This window comes from Buteo buteo, chromosome 18 (genome assembly GCF_964188355.1).
Source record: "Buteo buteo chromosome 18, bButBut1.hap1.1, whole genome shotgun sequence".
Taxonomy (NCBI): Eukaryota; Metazoa; Chordata; class Aves; order Accipitriformes; family Accipitridae; genus Buteo; species Buteo buteo.
This window is the reverse complement of record NC_134188.1, coordinates 25,474,794-25,498,191: the sequence shown is the minus strand read 5'-3', so window position 1 is coordinate 25,498,191 and position 23,398 is coordinate 25,474,794. Positions and strand designations below refer to the sequence as shown.

Below are 23,398 nucleotides of genomic sequence, written 5' to 3'. Positions count from 1 at the left end.
TTTTGCTGCCAAGTTCAGAACATGTTGCCATCAAATAGAATACCTAAATTTTAATACTTCCCAGTTTGCCCAGACTGAGCAACTGTAACAAAATTAGCAGGTTTAAATTATCTTCTACTATCCCTTTCCAGTAATATTTTCTGGCAGTCTCTCTTTCAATAGCATATACATCATCATATATTTCTCCTGTCCCAACACTTTTAATGTCAGGTTACTCATCTTATTTAGATCAAAACAGTGGATGTTCTTTAATGGAGTTTCTACAGTGAGTTTTTTAACACCCACCTGAATGAGTTGATCTCTTCTTTTACTTTAAACTATAAAGCTAACAGTAGCTGCTATCCAAACATATAGTGCAAAATCCAAACCAAAAGATACACACAATCCTCTAACGATACAAACAGCTCTTTCTGACTTTGCAGGTGATGGAAAGTAAGAGCTGAGTTATAATTCGTACCACCATGCACCTAAAGCAGCAACGAAAGACAACAAAATGGGGAAATATAAGACCGAATATAGCCTATCTTGGTTTTAATTTTGTCTCTTTCTCATTTCTCTGATGATTACTATCTTGTGTACAGGTACCACGCTAACGATCAAATGCCTTTTCTTGGTCACGTTGGCAAAATGTGTACATAACGTTCCTTAATGTAGTTATACTGAGCTGTACTTTGGGGATCTGTCTGTGTTTTATACAACACTGTGTGCATGTGGAGAGGAAGATGGGGGAATGTCAGTAAACCGAGCTCAGTGCTACTCAACCAGCCTCCTGTAAACTTTACACAGAGCAGCTGCCCTCACTCATTCCTTAACAAGAGTGAAGTGTGATCGAGGCTAACACAAAGCCCTGTGATCTTCCTAACTCTCTGCTATAGAACAAATGATGCAAAAAGATTGCTGCAACTCCATGCATTTTTGAACAATCAGCTGGAAGCTCACATTGATGGCATCTCTCCACAGAGCTGAGACTATTTTCACGTCTTAGCTTTCCCGAGATAATTTACAGGGGCAAAATTTGGAGCTCAACAACAACAAAAAAGACAAGAAGATCATTCAAAACTGGATTGAAGGGTCAACATCCGTCTTGATGTATATTCTGTCTTTAGTCAGGTCAATCTCCAGAATCAGGAATATATAAAAACATATGAAGACTTTTCCAGGGTTGGTCCAGATCTTGCTACGGACACTGGGATCAATGCCATGAACTCTGACTGCATTTGAACCCGTGCTAAAGTAAATGGAGCTGCTGCAGTTTAAGAGGAACATGCGCACGAGAAGAATAAGGCACGTATTTCACAAATGTCACCGGGTGTGAAAGAAAGAGCTAGATGTCATTTAAACTGTATGACTTAGTGAAGGAGTGGCACTAACCATGCTTTTATGCATTTGGCACAATAAAAGCCAGGTTTAACAGAAAAAAACCACATGTTCAAGTTCTACTATAAAAGGTAAAAATGGTAGTGCTGGGTCGTGATGATGGTCCCTCTTAATCAGTGTCCTGAAATGTTATGTTTCACAAGCCTCTATAGTACATAAAATACATTACTGATAATACTGTAGCACCTTTCAGACTGGATCTGACAGTTTTATAGATTAAGGGTAAAATGAAGTAAATGAGACCCAAAGTTACTGAGTGAACCGTGTGCAGTGATTCTGTGAAGATGTGAAAGAAACAAGAAAGGACCTTGAAGCTCCTCTTTAGGTAACAGATTGACTTCATAATGTAAAGGCTTTGCTAGAACAGATTGTTTAGCTACTGTTTCTGCATTTCATCTAAGATAAGATGGAAATAGAAAACATTGAAAGACCCTTATAAATCAAAAGAACAAATGGCAACAGTAGCAAAATAGAACTTAATCTGGGATCAGAAAAGAAATATTAAAACAGAAAATGAAAGAAGCTTGTTGGCAGGGTAATGAATTGGTTTATAATTTAACTTGAATAAAAACCTTAATATCAAGGTATAAATGTAGGATTAAGATATATCGCTCAAGTTTAATAATTAAGCATTAGTAAGTTTTCCTATTGATCTCAAGTGGCATGTAAACACCGTGGTAATTGGTATACTATACATCCATAGCTAACTAGTTAGATAGCTAAGAGCTTTGGAGAGCTGCTTTAAATTGGGTTTATTACACAGCATCAAAGAATCATGGACAAACTGAGACAAAGTTAGCTTTCAGGGTGATTTTTAGACAATAAAAAGAAAGACACTTTATAAACACATCATAGTCCTAGTACAGTTTTACTGTCAAAGCATTTTGCCTGTAGCAAGCAACACTGTTCTTTAAGTGAAGCTGCATCTGTACGGAGTTCAAACGAACACAGAGCTGAAAAGTAGAGAGAGCTCTGACTCCAATCAAATGAATGACTGTTTTGGCTTCATAATATGTTTTCCAGCCCTAACTTTAATCTAAATCAAATGCCCATCTTTCTTGCTGTTCATGCAATGCAACCGCAGCACATGCTTAAGTATAGGAAAATTGCAAGTGCTTAACTACATCAAATTGTACTTCCATCTAGTCTGGAATCTACATCAGCCAGAGGATAATACCTTCTGTTTCAGAAGAAAGAAACTATTCTCCATCACTAATTCATTTAGAAACTGTTCCACGGATCTAGCCAAACAGCTGCTGGGCATGGAGATCTGGACAATCAAACAGGTCTTTTCTGTTTCTAAACTCAGACATCTTCCTCCCAAGCAGTACAGCAATGTAAGAGATCCTTTACAGTGCTGTGCTAGCAGGTCTGGCATCTACCAGGTACAGAAACTCTGCTGGCAAAGTATTTGTATAGGAACATACCTCGTGGTATTATCTCTGCCATAAGAATCTCACTATAAATTAGCCCTCCAAGGCAGGGCTCCATGGCATACAGACCCCATCACATCCCAGCAAAAGCTATAAAAATTTTCCTTGTTTAGCTGTCAATTGAATGGACAGTCCTAAAATGGCGAATTTAATTTTAAAGTAGTGTCTCTTCATGACCTCCTGGAAGAGCAAATTTGCAGGTCAGTTACAAGCTGCTTAAAGAGGCCTTTCATGTCAGTGGTTCCAGCAGTTCCATTCCTGCCATTTTAATGTTACAGCCCCGATCTGCCACTGCTTTTCTCTTTGGCGTTCTCACCCCACGAGACAAGCTTCTGCGGAGCTCACAAGATTTGCATAAGCTGTGTGTGTGCAAAACTTTGATGTGTATTGTTGCCACTGCCTTAGTGTGTGTCTCTGAATATTTGAAAAGGTGGCAACAAGTCAATCAAAAGCTGGTTAATTCAGATGAAAACCAGCTTCTGGTGTTTAATACACCCTGTTATATTTTGTTTGTCATTATCTCTCCAGACCAGTGACTCAGCCCTGTAAAACCTTCAGCTTGATCGCAGTGTTGACACATGATACCAGCCATTCAACTTCCACAGACTTCTATTTATGCCTCCTCTCCTCTTCTTTGAAAAAGCCCAGCAAGATAAATGAACCTCAGACTATTAAATACCATAAAAACTTTCATAAAATAATGGAAACTCTGCCTTTTAGCCTTAAACAAATGATTTAGCAAGTGCTTCAGATGAATTTCAAAAATGAAATGGCTTCAGCAAAGAACTTCAGAAATGATCCAGTGCCTTGTTGTTTCCACGCAGCTCTGCCTGCCTCAGATGGTCGCCCATCACAGTTGTGTCTGAGCATCTGTCACAGAGAAAGTATTGCCAATACCAGAGTCCCTCGTGTATCTCCTGATGTCTCTAGCTCCACACACTTGTACAGGTAGCTAAGGCCTGTGATGGGTAGTTTTCAATATTTAAACGGAGGACTGTGATGTGCGTGATGCTGTGAAGAGTATCCTGAAGCCCTAGACACTACTCTGAAGTATTTCCATCAACCAGTCAGTGTACAAAAAAATAGAGTAAATGCCAAGCCACTGCCATGGGACCTGATCCAAAGTCCATTCACATAAATGGGAGTCTTTCCAATGACCTCAGTTTGCTTTGGAGGATGAAAATGGTCATTAAAAAGATAATTTCTATGGTTGTTTTAACTAACAAGAGCAGATGGAAAGTAGCCAAGTTCCCAACACTCATGAGCTGTTATATAGATGAGACCTTCTTACTCATGATTAAGTTATACCTTACCACTCAAATAGTTCCCATGGCATCGAAAAGAGCAAGATACAGCTTAAATGAGGAAAGGTATCTGTAAGCTAATGCAACTAGGCAAATATGGGGGGGGGGGACAGGGACACAAAAAATGGAGGAAAAACTAATTTGTTTTGCAAACAGACCAGGTTATTTAAAAGGATGAACAAGTTCCTGTTAAGAACTGCGTAGTTTTTATCAGAATGCAAAATGTCGCAGCTTAACTTAGTAAAAGTACAAACATTTTGACTCCCTGATTCATTTTTTTTCTTTTTGGGTTAGGTGATACAATTCTCGTCTGCAACTTGACAGGATGTAGAAAATAATTACAAATGAAAAGGTTATTCATAATTTTTAAATGAGTTAATTAGTAAACCCCGCCAGAGTCACTCATTACAGTAATTAATAATTGATTATACTTGAAATTAAACACAATTTTTCATCAAAATCTAATTAAATATCTGCCTTTATGCTTGTTGATTAGAACACTGGGTCTGGTAGAGACAATCTTTGCTAAATATGTTTATGCTGAACTGAACCATCGAATTTGATTTTTAATAATTGATAGTTCCTTTAGAAATTAGTAATTATGACCCATAATTACAGCAGTTCAACCTGATCAGCATTTCTGGCACCTTGCCAGCCATCCGTGGAGCCTGGCAAATGCCACAGAATTCATCTGAATGGAGAAAAAAGGATGGGAGAGCACTCAATGGACCTACCTTTTAACCACATTAACTGTGATTTTAAACAGGAGCCTGATCTTTTCAGAACTCTGAAAAAGGTTTTTGAGTTGGAGAATACTGAGTGGCAAACGAAACTCTTCTCAATCTATCTAATGGCACACACCTCTTCCATCAGAATTAACAGGCACTGCTATTCTGAGTTATAACGATACTCCTCTGACACACTGAGATAATGGCCAAAGGAACCATGTTCAGGGCATAAGGAGAATACCAGACAAATGAGAAAGGCGAGTCCAAATATATATAGCAAATGATGAAAATTGACTGCATATTTCATCAAACTGCTGCTGATTTAATGTTGGTTAATTAATCATTTCTGCTCCTCTTACAGGAGACATAAAAGTGACCAGAGTATGATGCAAGGCAGAAGTGGAAAAGTATCAGTCATTAAAGAAGTGTACATAAAAGGAACACAGTAAAAGCAATCCTTTGTGGTAGTGCTAATTATACTCATGTGAAATGAAAGCAAAAATCTTTCGATCCAGGCTAAGATTTGTAATTCTAACCACAACCTTTTATAGATCATTAGTGTACAGGAAGTCACAGTGAAATCAAAAAGACTCATTTGTGCCATGAGAAATGGGCTTTTTTACCCATGATCACATCTGTAAGTCTCTGACAATGGGAGTTTGCACCACTGAGAGTTTAAAATAGAAGTCTAGCAACATACCTTTTTAAGACATTTATAACACAAATATCAAATCTAACTGAAGAAAAAGCTATGGTAACACCCCAACTTTACAGACTGAAAAATACAATTTTCACTTCTAACAGTTCAATTACTTTTGCAACAAACACTGAGAAAGCTTTTTTGCAATGAACGCTGACAACCTTTATAAAACAAAGAAATTCAGATCAGGCACAGCTCAAGAAAAATCCACCGCTTCTCCACCCAAGTAGCAAATTTCCCCAACTCTCCCTACTCAAAAAAGGCCCTGTTGGACCACAATCTAAACTCAGTCCTTCTCCATCCTCCCAGTCACCCTGTGAACTTCGATATAGTTGGTTAAATGGCTAGGATGGGCCACCAAAAGATATAATAAAACTGCATTTTTACATATGAGGATCTTGGTTCTGACCCTGTTCCATCAAAGTCAATGGCAGAGAACTCCCACAGACCTGGATGTCACTGTGACTGGAACATGGACCTCCTGCCTGTTTTAATGGGCTGCTTTGAGAAAGCCTGGTGGGTTTGTCTCACTCCAGGTACACTTTCCTTTGCAGAATGTAAACAGTCCGTGCCGCGGAGGGAGCACAACGTATGACTCATGTTTCACTAAGCTCTTCTGTCTCTAAGACATGTGTTAGGCTCCCTACCATAGCACTGCAACCACGATTAAGTCAACAGAGCCCTTATTTCCCTGTCACTTTGTACCACAATCTTGACCCTCTGCTTCCCAAATGTTAGCATTATGGGTGGGTTTGTACAGAAATGAAAGAAAAGCAGGAAAAAAACCAGAAATAAGCTTACCTATGAAATACGCCAGCAGGATCACCAGCGTGACTGAGATGACAATGGCACTCAGGGCAGCGCATTTCCAGTTACAGTACTTATAGGGTTTCTTCAGGTTAAAGGCAGGCCTAGAGAAGGTACTTCTGGGAAGGGGCCTAGGGGGAGGTGAGTACACAGTGCTGGACGTCAAGGGATATCCCGGCGACGTTGTACAAAAAAGGGGAGAAGTGCCTCCAGGTTTGAAGAGGAAGTGCCTGAGGGAAGAAAGACCAACAGCAAGTGACTCCTCACACAAATCGAAGCCGAGGGAGACCTGGGGTGGGAGGATGGCGACTGCTGCCGGGAAAAAGAAAGCAGCTCCACGCAATGCTGGCTACGGACATGGATGGCATGCACAAAAGAGAAGAATAAAAACCAAAGGCAAGTCACACAGAGTAAAGGAAAACAAAACAAAAGAAAACAAAAAATCACAATGCCAACAATGCCACAGAGAACTCTTCAAGGGCAGGAGTCCCCTCTGTGGAAGAGCTGGCGTTAGAGTGAGATGAATACCCCAAGCACAGCTACGACAGACTGGTGGCACGGGCAGCACTGGAGGCCTGCTCACGCTCCCACAGAAATGCCCTACGGAGACTGAAGAGGAGCGTAGGTCAGATTAAAGAGGGGAGGGCGTTTACCAATTCATTGATCACTGCATGAGAGCTTTTTTTGTATGGCATCGGTGAATGGAGATGGGGAAAGAGAGCTTAAGCCATTCCATAGCACCCAAATTGTCACAGAGGGGAATATTCACACTGTCCCCGCCTGGCAAATTTAAGCATCGGACAATGGTATGGCTAAAAGCAACAAAGCCCAGAATTCGTGTCCTGTGTATTGCCAGCGAGGAGAGGCACCTGCTTCCAGAAAGCAGTCCAGAGCACCTCAGTTTGATGCCTACCTTTAAAAAGTGCGAATTACTGTCAAAGGCAACAGTGTTTCCTGCCCAGTGACACATTGGGAGGCACCGTATTTTGCCCATTACTACAAACGCAGCCTGAGAGCCAGCCTGTGAGGACCTTCTGTGAGACTCATGAAAGTCAGCACAAAAAGAACCCACTGCAGTCCATGAGTTCCTGAAATGAAACGTCCCAATGGGAGTTCTCTCCATGGGAATCCTAAATGAAAAACCTAATTTTGGTGGGACATCATGAAGTACAAGGCATTCAAATTCCGGGAATGAAACTTAGGAAACAGATCTGACTCGTCTATCACCATGCTGATGTAAAACAACAAAACAGTTTGTGAGGACTGAGAAACAGCCTCAGTGCAGTTTGCACGTTCTGCCATGGTTTATGGGGCTGGATTTGCAGCCAGCATAAATGCAATCAGCATGGATCCACAGGAGTCAGTCAAGCCAGTGGATTATACCAGATGAAGACATGACTCTTTTCCCCTTGAAGTCACTTGTGCAGTCACAGGGGGAAATGTCACAGGCAGAAACATCACCATGCAGAAAAGTCACTGATTCATGCAGTATATAGTAACACATAATTCTCCAGAATAGGTGTTTGTAGTATTACAGCCATGGTTTTATGGTACTCTAAGCATGACTGCTGAGCATTAGAGAAAGATTCATTACTTCTACTAATGCTCTACATCAAAACATTCATTTTTACAAAGAGTCAGATACTATCCCGTGTTTTGGAAAGTACTTATTTAGACACAGAGGTATCTGTTCTGAGCAAAGAGGTACCCACAGTGTTCAGGTACACCAGTTAGATCGTCAGTTAATGATAGCTACCAAATTAGAAACTGCCAACATGAGGTCAACAGTTTTGGCACTAAGTGTCAAGTTAAAAGCTGCTTATAACTTAAAAGTTAAGTGATCAAAAGTTAGGTGAAGATGCCAGAATGGGTGGTTAAGTCAAAATCAAAGGCTTGGCTTACATACACCACTAGCAGATACTTGTAAAATAAGGCATGTGGAAAATACCAGTTTAACAATGAGGTACCAGGCTGCCAACACAATAATGGTTTAAGATTTTTATGAAAATTAAATTGATCTTAGTTTACATGGAACTCGAAATTGCTGTAGGTACTTCTTACTAATGAAATGACTTTCAAAACAACAAGGGAAAAAAAGCAAATGGCATGCTGTGGCTCATTAGCATATTAATGAATCTGCCATTAATATGTACAGGACACAGTGCTCCAAGCCCCAGAACCTCATTTTTTTAAAGCCTTCTTGGAAGAGGCCAACAATGGTGTTGCCCTTAAACATCATTGATATGACCAAATGCTTTCATGCAAGGATCATAATGACTGTACAGTAAACAGGAAGACCAGGTAAGTGTCACATACCCATCATTGTAAGCACCGTCATGTCGGGAGGAGGTGAGAATGTCCATCTCAATGAGGTTGTCCTGCAATGTCTCTAGGAATGTCTGCTTTGCTATGTTTCTACATACATATGGAAACATGAATGAAGCCAGTGAGTCATGCATATATGAAGTGTGATCTTATAAACCACAATGGTTATAGTGCAGTTGTGCATGGAATTAGAATGATGGACCATATATTTATATGTATAAGATGCTACACATATACATATATAGCTTTCAAGAATGTTCACTTCTCTCTATATACACTATATATATGCATATACACACATATAAGCACACACGCCCATGTGCATGTATAAAAAAAAAGTTGAGGTCTTTGTTCACTTCACATTATATATTGCCAGTGACACATGAAACCTTCTGAACTGCTGGATTCAAAAGACTAGATTTCAGTCCAGCACAGCTGTAACCTTGCTATACTCCTGCATCTGTGTTATTGTTACTCTGAAAAGTCACACCACAGTATCTATATCCCACTGTGGCCAACAACTTGGTAGTGCACTTCCATCTAACGTCCTCATAGATTTCCAGTGAAGATCTGCCACTTCTTTGCTTAAATTTCAGTTTTGCATTTGAGAACTTTTTAGTTACCAATTTGATTAATTTGTTTTCCTCTGTGGAACAATAACTTGCTATTTAGAAGTTTCAAAATGCAAGTTTTGCTCAATATAAATATTTTTTTAAAAAGTCTCTCAGTGATAAGGAGATAGATGCTGGAAAAAGGTTACGCTGTAACCCAAATTCCAATACCAGAGTACTGGCTGTAATCTGGATAATACAGGCAATAGGCAAGATACTTAGGGCCTGCACGTGGACAAGCCTGGTTTTGACTTTGCACACAATAGTGGCATTCTGCAATATCTGGCCTCTCTGGGATGTACTTTGATGAGTTACATTTTGACCTATATATGCTAGACTGTTTTGTACTTTTTGAGAAGAATAGCAGGAACATAAAGAATTAAGTCAGAGGCACAGCTGGGAACAGACTATGTCTTTCTCACCTGCAGGCTTGTTTCTCAAGACCTGGCAAAAGAACATTCTTCCCATCTTTTTTAAAACAAAAAACAGTCCTGATTTTGCCCATGTCTGTTTTCAGCATCAAAACTGAATCTAAGCCTGAACATGAATAAATTCCCTAGCCGAAAGTGGCAAAGGAACATAACAGCGTTGTGACACTTTATCACTTATGCAGGATTAAGTGCTTACAGGATATAAGTGACATGATGTGAACTCAAACAAGAACTCCTTGGTCAAAGAAACTGGATTCAGGTAACATGCTATACCAAGAGAAACTAGCCCTGTCACATTACACAAACCTTGATACTGTCTCTTCTAAAATGTCCTCAACTTTAATTTTCATTCCTACTTCCTCCTCTTGCTGCTGCTAATGCCAGCACTTGTTTAGCTCAACTCACTGCTTTGGGAGGCCTCAGGGCTGCTTTGACAAAACAGATCTACTCCTTGATCTGAATGAAAGTAAAGCGACTCCTATTCACAGCTTTGGAGTAAAGTGGATCGACATGCATGAGCTGTGTGCCATAGCACTTGAGGCATCAATACATCCCCAAGTGTTTGCGGCTTCCTCACATTCCCTGGGAATGCAGGAAAGGTTGGATGTTGAATTCAATGCAAAAAGAAGCAACGTATGTGCATGCACTGAGCGTTTAATGGGTAAGAGGGAAGGCACCTAGCAACACACCAATCAATAAAAGTTCATCAGTAGTTAAAATCCATGTCAAATTGGTTCCATGAATTTCAGTTGTGGATTGTCAATAAAACAGAAGAGGGGAGGGTTATATAATCTTATAATGTATGTATTTGCAACAGAGAGGTCGCTGGGTCACCGAGGTGACTAATGCATGACTGTCCTCCTCACTGAAGGCTGGACGGAGTCTGCTCCCTTGGAGATTACCTGTGAATAGCTGTCTAGTTACAAAACACTCTCCCTTCTCATTACGAGGCGTGGTGGCAGAATCTGACCTTACATGATTAGCACATGAAATTCCCTGGGAATGGAAGTCTCCTGAAAGCTGTTGGTTTGTCAACTAAACATCCATCTAGTTGGCATTTATTTGCTCCCGCAAGGTCAAACATAAAGGAACAGAAAAGAGGCCACAGAAGAAGGAAGAGTGAGGAATAAATATGGGGGGAACTGACTTACCTGTCAGGAGTGACTGCTGAGCAAAGATCTTCTCATCACAACCTTGATAATATATTGCTTTTAAAGCAACAAAAAAGGGAGCAGACAGGAAAAGAAAGAGGAAAAAGGAGAAACAGAGAAAAGGGAGTAAAGGGAAACTAATGAAAAGGAGGGAGAGAAGAGGAGGGGCTCTTCCTCTTGCAACATATAAAGTTCTCAGATATAGGATATGCTTATCGTGTCTGTTGCATACTTGTGCTACACATCTCTGCTTGCCTTTGCATTACAGTATGGAAATTTCCAGGCAGCGACAAACCATCCTAAATTGCCAGTTCTGAATACTGCCTGGAGTCCATGGCAGTCAAAATCAAGCCTCTTCAAACTCTGGGGTGCTTAAAATCTGTAACTGTCGGCACCTTTCACAGCCTGTGACAATCCCCGTTTAAAAGACGTAGCTTTTTCTTCGTGTTTTCTCTCTGTTGACTAATATGGGATTTTAAAAAAACGGATATTCAACAGAAATACAATTCCATTTTTGACATGAGATTACTATAATCTCCTATTGCTATACTTCAAAGGCCTTAATTCCTGGATTAATGTCTCTTGGCCAGGATTTATTTTTTTACATATTGGACATTTTATTCTCTTAGGTGGAGGTCTTTTTTTGGTTCTAAAAGTCTTTGCAGTGGGGAAGGTCGACTTCATGGAAGAGGTGGAATTGGGCATCCAAGTTTGCTAAACACCTCTGAAGCCTGGTCTTTTTTGTCTACAGAATTCCCACCAAAGGAAGTGGAAGACCTCTGCATGTTGGAAGATCAGACTTTTAGAGTGGAGATTTGTCACAGATTTACTAGTCGTCTATGCAGCACAGCCTCTTTGCATTATGACACCCTTATAACACATTTTATTTTCTTAATGTTGTTTAGTGAAGAAATAAAAGCCTGTCAGTTGTGCTCTGTAAATGTACTTATTTGCTGTTTGGCATAAAATTACACATTCTTTTCCAGCGTGTTCATTGTCTGAAGGGACACTGGGAAAAATTATGCCATTCCAACCAGTGTGTGAAAAGCCACAACACCAGTCTTGAAATGACCTGTTTTCTACCTAATTAATAAAATGGTTAAATTAAGGATCAGTTACAAATGTGACTGATTTGCGATGCAAGTGAAATCATCAAATGATGCAGAAGGATCTCTTCATGCAGGTAGACCTCCAACATTTAGTCCAGTTAACACAATAATGTGACCAACCCAACTTGCAGAAAGAACAGTCTGCTTCAGATCTTGAAAAATTTTCATCCACAATGGTATCATGGAGAAGAAATGAGGACAGCCTTTAAGGATGTGCTCATTTACAATTTAACAGGAACAGTCCAGGACTAGCCAGATAATTGTTCTGTCTATGAACTCCTGCATTTATTAAGATGTGGTAGGGTTGTCCCTCTCTGATTGCCACTAGAATTGGACAAATGGGGGCAGGATGTTTCAGCAAAGAGCTTTTATCTCTGACATTCCTCCATTGATCCAGCAGCAAGGACATTCCTTCTCAATTTTAAGGGGGTGGGTTCTGAGAGACCCCATTCAGATGTGAGGATGTCTTGGCACTATTAAAACAGTATATTATCTCTTCTCCCAAGAATTCACAACCTGGTTTAGAAAAAGGCACAGGGCTTCCTCCGGAATTATAGGGGATTATTCACAAATGGGCTGCAGGGTGGGGCCTAAGTATTTTTTACTGGGTTTTTTTTCCCCCCAAAAGGAAGAACACATAAAAGTCACTGCTTGGGTATATATGCTCAAGAATCAGTAACACAATATAATTACTGAAATTGTTGCCAAATCACACTTGCAGTACTTGCTCATAATTTTGTCTTAATCTTTTGGATCCGGCTTCTTAGTTGAGTCTTTTTAATCAAGCAGTCGCATAGAAATTAATTATCCTTAAGCGACATAAAATGTTAGATTGAGGTCTGTTTTGGAAGTTTCAGAGGGCCAGCAGACATAGCTCATTCTCAAAAACATCAACAGAAGTGTTCATTTTTAAAAACTATTTTCTTAGCAGAAGCTGGCAAGACTGGGTACATTTTGTCCCAGGATACAGACACAGCTACCACTGATCTCAGTGAGATTCCCAAAGGCAGTGATGCGACAAATTTGGCCCCTGGCTCAGTTTTCTGTTAGTATGTTTTTTGCTGTCTAAAATCTTTCTTGTTGGTTTGAGAAGGTAAGACAAACGAGAGAAAAAAGGCAGCTAAGTAAACCATGTTAGGTCTGGAAGACTTCTCTCCAAACTGAAAAAGATACCATGTATGGGGGCTAACGACTCCAGCACCTCCATTGGCTTCTCAGTAGCAAAGGAAATGGTGAAGCAAAACCTCCAGAGAATGCAAAAACTGAGTTTCAAGTGGACAGCAAGAAGTAGATGCGCTCACCATCAGATGGGAGGACTGGGGCTGAGGGAGTATGACAACTCCCTTTTCCAGAACCTGCATAGAACCTAAACAAAGCTATGAACTAGAACAACTCGATGCACCCTGGTCATACTCGTTGTGTGTTGCATAGGTGGAAAAGAATTTAAATGCTAAATGGAAACATCATTAATTGACTGATGCCCTACTATCCAGTGTTTCATGCTTGCTGGAGCAATGTTGTAGGATAATAAAATGATGCAGCTGACCTCTCCTCATTAGGTAAAACAAGATCAACCTTTCCTGAATGATGTACTACAAAAGTATCTGGTTGACAAGGCACAGATAGAAGGCTAAATCTTTTCAATATATTGACTGATTTCAGTTTCTTAAACAGGATATTGATTTATCCTACCACATAGGAAGAAAAGACATTAAAGGAAAATAAAAGAAAGAAAACCAAGAACATTTTAATTTATAATCCTGATTCCAATTTTAAATGAGGAAAATAACCTTAAGAGCAGCTGTTAAAGACAATATTTTTAGTTTATGAAAGAAGAGCAATTTCCTCTTCTCATAGTCGAAATAGAAAAGACACAAGGAATAATAAATACAATTCAAAATACTTAAGCCAAACACCAGTTCACAAACTGAACGGCTAGCTATACAGATGTGTGTATTTTCCATAAGAACCTTAGCACACACAGTCAGAACATTGTAAAGTACTAAAGAAAATGACCTACCTAGTCTCCAGTGGGATGTTACTGTTAAGTAACCAGTTGTCCTGAGCATGGGCTGGCTCTTGTGTGCTGGCTGGTTGTTCTCCAGAAAGAGAGTGGTCCGTAGGAGCCGGGCTGGGGTTGCTGCGTGGAGTGAAGTTCCCTCTGTTTAGGGAATTGATAGAGGCTGCGTGATGTTGATTTGGGGTGTGAGCATGTGATATTGGAGGTGGTGGAGTTCTAAGTCTTGAATGATTTTGAAGATTTGGAGGATGATCTAAAACACAGGTAAAATATTTTTAAGGTTCATGATTTGAGTTGCTCCATACTGCACTCATTTATGTGCAGACACTTCTAAAAAGTATGAAGGCTGTCATGCCACGTATCCTAAATCAAACTCAAAAGAGTAACATAGCCTTGTTCCGTATGCTCTAATGACACATGCATTGATCCCCCAGCCAGCTAGAAAAATCGTTCAGTTTCATGCACAAAAGTTATGAAAGCTTAAACCACTGCAAAAAGGCTGTCCTGACAGCCAAGTTAACTCCGATGAACAACTGCAGGTTGCAAACTGCAATCTATCTGTGACACTAATTTGTGATAAACCATGACAAATACAACCAGGCTGTATAGATAACACTTTAGAGCAATTTTATGATGGATATACAGCTCCCAGTGAAGTTTGTTCTGCCTGTTTTGCCAGAGAACTTTCAATAGTTAAGTCAACAAGAAGACCGAGAATACATTTAATCATAGACTGAATTTAGGGAAAGCCATAAAAATGTGTCAGGGTTACACAATTTAACAAAATCCCATAGTTTGTATTGTTAGAAATGTACTCAACCTGAGTAAAAAATGCATGTGGCATAAAAACTGTGGTGTCAGGAAAATGAAACAACATATGGTGAAGAAAGATGTAAAGATCAGTGATATGGCTACTTAGAGTAAAACTCAAAGTATTTGTTAGCCAAGAGTCTGAGGGAGGTAGATTGAGGAAGGCAAACAGGCGAACATTTAAGAAAGACCAACCTAGTACTGATTATATTGGGGGTTTTATTTTTTTAATTAAGTATCAAGGATTTTTTTCACATGTTTTCTGGAAATGAAGAAAAACTAAAGTATTTGATGGAACTGAAGGGAGACTGACAGTTCAGCATACTGCATATGGGATACAGGAAACTTATTCCTCTGATTTTAAGAGGTTCATGCTTTTAAGTCATTAATGCATAACACTTATCTGATGCCTTATCTGAAAAAAAATGCATATGGTATCAATCTAATACTTACCAGACAGACTTCTGTGTCGTGAAAAACTAACACTCATGTATTCTCTAATTAGAGAGCTTAGAAATGAATGAATTGTACAGAGTCCTAAATTACAATGAATGGTATCAAAAATTACCATGACATTTAATGACTCTTTTGAAATCTGGATTGGGACTTGGATTCAGGAAAGGAACAGGGAAGGCATTTACAATATCTCTATAGCCTCTTGGATATTTAGACACATAAGATAAAATATAAAGATGTGTGAGAGACATCCTGTCCCTTCCTTCCTCACCCTGTATTAACTCACACTACCTTACCATTAACTATGGATGATTATACCAAAACCTTAGGGTGGCTGAGGCGGTCTAGCAAAAAAATGGGTGTTAATTACGAAGGTGCCATTATTCTGTTTGAACATGTACCTACCTCTGGCTTTGTTAGGTTAGACATGGGACTAGGGCCATATATTCCATGGGGAGGACCGAGTATTTTTAGGGTCCCAATCTGTTTTACCCTATACTCTGAGAAAGGTCAGAGGAACACCTTAAAAGTGCTGTTCTCTCTATCATATATAAGTATAATAGAGAACAAGCTCCAAGCTCAAAAAAGAGTCCCATACTGGTCATCTACATTTGGACAGATAGATTATTCCCAGAAATCTAATGGAGTATTCAGAAGTCTGACTTAGCAAAGCTCATCCAAAATTAATAATGCCATACTGGACTCTGATCTAACACTAGTTAGGTCTGAAAAATTCTGTACATCAGCCAGCAAAGGAAGGACAGAGCAACAACCATGGACTGTATGGACAAGGAATATCAGAACTAAACCAGGTCTGAGCTCAGCTCCGCAGCACCATGTGAATCAAGGCATCCAACCATCCTTGGACTGGATATTGCTGGGGACTGTCGCATAACTGAAGCTCTGACCATGGAGGTAATAAAAACAACAGTGGAAGAATCCTACTGCTGGCTTAGTCAAATTGGCAACTCATTTTCCCACCCAACAGACAGCAGCCATGACTGCTTGGCTAGGCACCCTTTGCTGAGAGGCAAAAGGAAGATGGGAAGCCAGGCACAGAATGCACCAAAACCAGCGGTCTGGGGAACAGGTCTGCTTGCAGACAAAGGAAGACAGGAACAGTGTATTAATTCCAGGCTGAGGGAGATGAATGTACATAGAGGATTTCCAGTTTTTAGGACTGTCAATCTATCACCGTTCACAAGAATTTAATTCATCCCAAGGAAAATGACTTGTCTAATCAGGAGCAACATACCAAAGGTTTCCAAGACCAGATATTTGAGTTTTATTACAACTGATGCCTGAGATGAATACTCTGCACAAACTGGAAAGGGGGGCAAATGGGTGAATCCTGGAATAGGTAATAGGTGTTTTGTGAAGTTTTCCTGCTATCAGTTGACTTTCCCTACTGGAGACACCATTTTCAGACTGTGAGTCAGTGCCTGTTTCCAAAGATCTGTTATGTAAATTCCAATTTACATCCTATTATTGCAGACACATTGCAGATGCTATTATGGATAATGCTTTCGAATCAAGTAAAAATGTGTCGTTTTCATTCTCTATTTGCATACCCTCTGTGATTTCTTTGCTAAGTAAAGACAGCACATCTATCTTGCTCTGGTCTATGTGATTTTTCACCGGATTTTATAGCTTGTATTTCTTTTTTCTGACATTTAGGTAGCTTTTCCTCCCAGAATATTTTTAATTTCATTCATATACAAATTCTGAACACTTACGTCATGTCTGAGCATTACTGAATTTAATATACCTTGACTTGGATTAGCAGCTATTTCCCTTGCCTTATGATCCCTTATTTTTTCTTCTTCTCAACTTAAGGAACATTAGAAAAAAGGTGTAGATGAAAGCACAAGCTACGACATCTTCCTACTGAAAATTGCTGCAGCTGTGCAGGATTTTCTTGATGCGACAAAACTATTGAGGTTCTTACCCTTTGCAGTCACGAAAGATTCTATGGGATTTGCAAAGGATAAGGGAAGCCCACAAAGCAAATTCCTTCTTGATTTTCTAAAATTGCAACTGTCTCCTTATTTGAACATGCTCTTTTTAACTTGTTCCACAATGTCTGAGTAATCTCAAGTGTGTGGTTTTATTTCCTCACAGAAAGGACAACCTTAATGCTGGCTGCAGTGGCTCTCTTACATCACGTATGTGCGTGAATCTTATACAGTGGGAAGATGTTCTGATTATCCTGCAATATATTATGCATAAACACTGTATATTTACAGCTGCTTAGGCAGCACTGAATTTTTGCAGATCCCACCACATGGGTAGGATACAGGAGAAGTCAGATACAGCTTTCTACATCTAACAGCAAGCCTTTATTGGGACAACAGCACCACAGGAATTCAGAAGACTTTGTAGAGGAGCAGGACATCGTGGCCTCTGCACAAATTGTACTAGGTTCCCCAAGACCTTCCTTCAGCAATTATAAGATGGCTAACTGTGACTATTTGTGAATTATCTTAGCTTACTCAGAAAGAGATAATTTTCAGCATTTTCCTTCTTGCAGTTTTCCTCTTTGGTTTCCAAAAAGACACGGAGTTATCATTCCCTCTCTACTTGTTGTTGGAACGAAAAACCTAACATATACTCTTCAGAAGGACCAGCTAAGCTAACAAAGTACTGAGGAATAAAACAAACACCTTGTAAAACACCTCCCCCCCACCTCTCCAAATTTCTAATAGTCTCCAGAGTCAAGCAACACAGTTTATGGGATGATTTTTGCCTTGAAGGGACAGCAAAAGAGATCTGTCAATAGCAAAGGAGCCCTCCTAGTCTTAGACGCTAAGTGCCTATGAAACGGAGTCACAGAGATAAAGTTCAACATTTCTAGAAGATAGGCTGGCACTGTGGAAGTCTAAATAGCTCAGAACTTAATGAACACCCCTGTAAGCCTCATTTTCTCTAATGGGTTTCCAAAGTGTGTCGAACATGAAATATGTCAGTATTCAAATGTAATGAAACACTGGAAATCTGATTGAGAAAAACACAAATAGAAATTGAGTTGCCTTTGCGTTGCTTTTTTTGTTTGTTTTTTAACATTAAAATGTCATTGACTAACACTGGCTTGGTAACGACATATAAAGCAGAGCTCAAAGATAACTCAGTTAATGAAGCTTGTACTTGGCACATATTAGCGACCCTTGACAGAATCCTGTGAATGAAGAATTGAATAAATGGGAACCATAAAAAGATTACCAATGACAAGCTAATATGAAAAATTTGAATAAAAGGTCTGAACCCCATGTTCCTTTTCTTTCCCTTAATCTTTAATGAGTAGTACTGTTTTGAAATTAGTCTATGCAACAATTACACTTTCTGATTCATTAGGTTTTGGGATTGCCTTCAGGGCAAATGTGCTAACCTCAGAGTGAAAAATACATTCTCATCTTTTTTTTTCCCAGCTTCTCCTGTTCCTCCACACATTTGTCATTTGTATGTCTGCTCATATGCAGACAGCCTGATGCCTGACTGGTGTCTGGATTAGGTACAGGAAATATTTCTCTTTACTTACTGTATATAGTGCCAGGTGGAATGAATCACTCATTGCTCCCTTGAACTTCAACTCCACAGTAGCTGTGATGACTAACTTGGTAGTGTGACTTTGGGCAATCGTGCTTATACCCACACACAGAGAAATCCCCCTCCTTGCAGAGGAAACAATCTTTTTTAAAAATAATGAACTCTGCATTCAACAGACAGAGCAGCTAAGAGCCTTGCTTCAGTGCCAGGACCACATTTCAATCTGCTGCAGATGTACACTCACAGCACTCACACCACCAGCCAGCTGAAATTACCTTCATAGGCTCCCTGTCAATTTGGGTGACGCTGGGCATGGAAGCTGGGGTGCCTTCACTCATTAATCTAATGAGCCACCTAGGGTCAGGTGAACTATGAAAGACTGAACTGGGTCTTCCCCAGCACCCTTGCAGGGGGCACAGAGGGTTTGCTGTTAAAAGTGAGGCAGCTTGCCAGAAACAGGTTCCCTATCAGACATATGGCAAGCCAATGACGGCATCTGCAGAATGAAAATCAAGCAGAATATTTAACCCCCAAGCTGGCAGATAATGCAAAAGTACGAGGAGAAAAATCAGAATGGGAGACGCTGTCTGCTCAGAGGGTTCCTTGGTGGCTTCTGGTGACAGCCAGGATCAGCTGCAGACCAAGCTTTTCTCCCATTTGCATAGAAACCAGCTGAATGCGCAAAATCTGGACTGAGCTGAAGCAATGTGCAAAGGTGGCATCTCTGTCGTACCAAGCAGATCCATCTCTGGGTCTCTTATTGATATTCTGCAATCTAGAGGAGAATTTCCTCCTTCAAGGAATGTCCTGCAACAGGCTCTGTCTACATGCAAGAGTCAGGTAGTCTATGAGGAAACGACCCCACAGGATGGTGATAGAGATGAAATGAAACAGGTCACTATTTAGATGATTTATCTGCGCAGAGATGTCTGTTTTCCCTCACTAACACTTAAAAAACGGAATTTGTGGTACAATTTGAGTGACTGAATCTCTCCTTAAGAAGCATATCCACTGAATTTCACTTAAGACTAGCTTCTCCTACCATCAAGAGGAGTGTTTGTACCATGCTGTGAAATAATTGTTTTTCTGCAGCAACATCTTGTGCTGCTGGTTTTCAAAATGCTAAGCCACAAAATGACACTGAATCATAAAAGAAAACAGAGAACTGGTGTATAATCTCCATTAAGTAACAAAACAACGATAGGAAAGCTACCTTGATGCTTTTTCTTTATTTTAAGTAACAGCACAATAGGGAGCTGCTGCTCCATCTCTGGTGAGGGACTCTCACCAGAGAAAAGTGAAGTCCTCACCATGCAGTTAAAATCAGCACTGTGTATGTCCTGGTTCTAGAGAGTATTCTCGTTCAGAGTTTTCCTGAAGTTGAGCTCTTTGAATCCCAGTCATTACAGTCTTGTATCTCACTGATACTTTATAATGCTATATGCATAGACAAGCAACTAACTATGTTTTATGGATGATTAAAGCCTAAGAAAAACCTTTCTGTGCACACCTGTATTGTAAATGTGGTACAGTCTTTTGTTCAGAAAAATCCTACAAGCACTGGAAACTATTTAGTAGAAGAAAATGGCTATACAGATGTAAATAGTTTTGAGTGTTCCTTTAAATGTGCCATCTGGACATTGAATTTGCAATAACCAGTGCTACAATAAGTGGATACCAAAAAAGTTGCAGAACATAAAAGCTGTAGTGAATTTTCATGACAACACTACCTACGGTGTCCCTGTGAATGTCTCCAGCCACTATCCATAGCTATTTTAGACACTGTTGGTAAAGCTACATATAACGGGACCAGTGAAAAAAAGACTCTAACTATCAAAATCTAAACTTGACCTCTAACAATGTACAATGTGTAAAAAATGTAATCATTCTTCATCTTGCAAACAGACTGTAACCAGTAGCAAGTGGAAATGGAGCACCTAGAAACCACACAGCAGATAAAATGGCATCTTGTTACCGATTGACAAGTCTAGGCTTTATAAACTATGAGGATGTCGTTCTGAAACATACTTAAGTAACTTAATTTGTTTAGATTAATGACATCAAAAATCAGGCCCACCTGGATGGTATATGTGCACATGTCAAACTAGTTGAATCTCCTCTCTTGCTGCACAGATTAACACTTCATTGGCTTTACTGTTTATAGGAACCAAGAGGTGCACCAAATCAAGTCCAAACAAGCCATCTATCTCCTCTGTATTTTTCTCATCAAATGTGTACATTACATGCAAACTTTCCTTCCAAGTGCGAAAGTGCCTTTGCAAAAGCAAAATATTGACTTTTGGGTTTGAAATCAATTTTTTGTTTGATGCTAGGCTGTCAAGCTTTGGCTGTACATAGTCAATGAGAGCTCTGGGTGGTTGTTTTTTCATCAGTATGCATCTGATTGAATTGAATGCCCTACAAGCAATGCTTTTAAAAAAGGTCCGGGTCACTGTCAAAGGATGATATGCAGACTTTTAACCCATGGTGTTTGTTATTTAACTTAATAAAAGGGAATCACACACTAATAAAATCAAGGCAGAGTATTACTATTTAGACTCTGACAGTTTATGAAGAATCATTGCCTTAAACATGGAGGAAAGTGGAAAAAAATCCAGAATATCTGGCAGAGTGTAAATGGGTTACTTAAATTTAAATAACATATTTAAGTTCTTAAATAAGTTACTGGAAACATAGCCCTACAGTGCCCAACTAAGCAAATTTTCTTGCAGCCCTGGAGACTCTGGATTTTCTGCTGGGCTTACTGAAAAGGAGCACCTTTAACTATCCTCATACTATACACTGGAGGCAATGGTAGCTTTTGAAGGCTCAAGTTGTTGAACTGCTGGCCCTTCTGGTCTAGTCATATAAGCAAACAAATAAATATATATATATAGCACATATATTTTTATATATTTTTTTAATATATATAATAAAAACCAGTGCATCATTATAGCTCCTTCCCTCTCAGAAATACCTCAAATATAAAAACTAACCATGAGCCTCGCCACTCTGGTGAGATGCTGCAGTCACCACATTGCACCCTCAGCCCCTCAGGTCTGGGTTCTCACATCTGGAAACCCATAATTACAACTCTCTTCATTCTCAGGAGGATGCTTAGATCACTGTGCTGTGCCATTTTGACAGCACTGATGGCTTCCATGAGCTCCATTCCAGCTAAGTGACTGAGGATGACCCACCGCCACTGCATCTTAGTGGGGGACAGCACCTTAATGCGAAACAAGAAAATCTACTGGCTTGAGTGAAGGATGGAGCATACATTCATGCTCTGATTTTGAGATGCTACAAATCACACTCATTGAATGTTTCTAAACATGTGTGCCTAAAACTGCAACCTACCTGCCGACGAACTCGAAGCCTGCAGCTCTCTCTTTTCTAAGTAGGAGATGTTGGAAGTCAATATTTCTGAAAACGTGTGCCTTTTTTTAAGTGTCAAAAGGTGTATTCAGTTCCCCATGTTTTATATATTGCAATGTATGCTATATAAACCCTAAAACTCATATGCAGTCAGCCAGGATATCCTAGTGGCTGGGGATTAGGCAATGTCTATGCCACTTGATGGATGATTACCCCTCACAAGTCTCCTTTCCAGTGGTGTGCAACCTGTACAGGCTCAGCACAAGCAGCTGGGTGCCATCCCTCATGCATAAAAGGCCTGGAGAAATGGAAATGACTCTCAGATTTGCTGCCCCCCACTGCACATTTAAGAAACACAACTGCTATTGCACCTAAGGTTATCCTTCTTGAAAGAAATGTGGTGCTTTTCTCTGATGTCTGCAGTTTATTGACTTGAGGCACCGAGGAACTCTTTTGTACAGAGAGAGTTTAACTGGTTTCCCTGCGTACGATGTCTCCTGTGCCTGTTGTGTGGTTCTTTCATATGGTAACATATGGAGACAAATATATAAAGAAACAGAAAAGCTTACAGTTCAGCCTTGTCCAAACCAGACATGATTAGCTGGTATAGTTACACTGGCAAATTTCTGAATTGTTTCTGTAATGCAGTTCCCCAAACTAAAGTACATCCGCAAAAGGTGCCTTTGGCTGCTGTAATAGCAAATAAACTCAGGATTTTGCCAGCACAGCTCTGTCAAATATTGTTGGCTTTTTTTTCATATAGCTATATTGGAAAAGCTTTGAAATATAGACCTGATCTTTGCCTGTTTCTCCCTAAAAATAAAATGAACAAACAGTCTCTATTTTGCTTACGCCCTTCAAAAATCTTATCTAAACTGCAGCGCTGTTGTGACTTAGCTGTACACAAACAAAGAGGACTGACAGATCCCCAGCTCCATCAGCAAAGCTATTTATAGTAGCCGAGAAAATAGTCTGTTTTATATAATTTTTACAATGTTGTTAGCAGTGATGATCCAGAGACCATCCTTTTGCAGACATGAAGCAATACAACTGCCATACAGTTTGACTGCATGACAGGACAAGGTATGCACGCTTAACGGTCAGGGTGAAAGATTAAGAAGCTGCAAAAACATTTAAAAAATTTACTGTATTCAATGTTAACTTGCAAGCTTTGGGTCTGGATTCTGACTTCTGAGGGGCATGTAATTCCCAGAG

The 23,398-nt window shown here is 39.8% G+C and overlaps 1 protein-coding gene across 1 annotated transcript in view; it reads right to left on the bottom strand.

Moving 5' to 3' along the window:
- Window positions 1-23,398, bottom strand: part of TENM4 (teneurin transmembrane protein 4) — a 598,102-nt gene that overhangs the window by 203,474 nt on the left and 371,230 nt on the right. The window contains exons 7-9 of the mRNA XM_075050174.1: window positions 13,997-14,249; window positions 8,666-8,764; window positions 6,344-6,579 (exon numbers count right to left, since the gene is read on the bottom strand). Coding sequence (XP_074906275.1) covers window positions 6,344-6,579; window positions 8,666-8,764; window positions 13,997-14,249 — 588 coding nt within the window. The remainder of the gene's footprint in view (window positions 1-6,343; window positions 6,580-8,665; window positions 8,765-13,996; window positions 14,250-23,398) is intronic.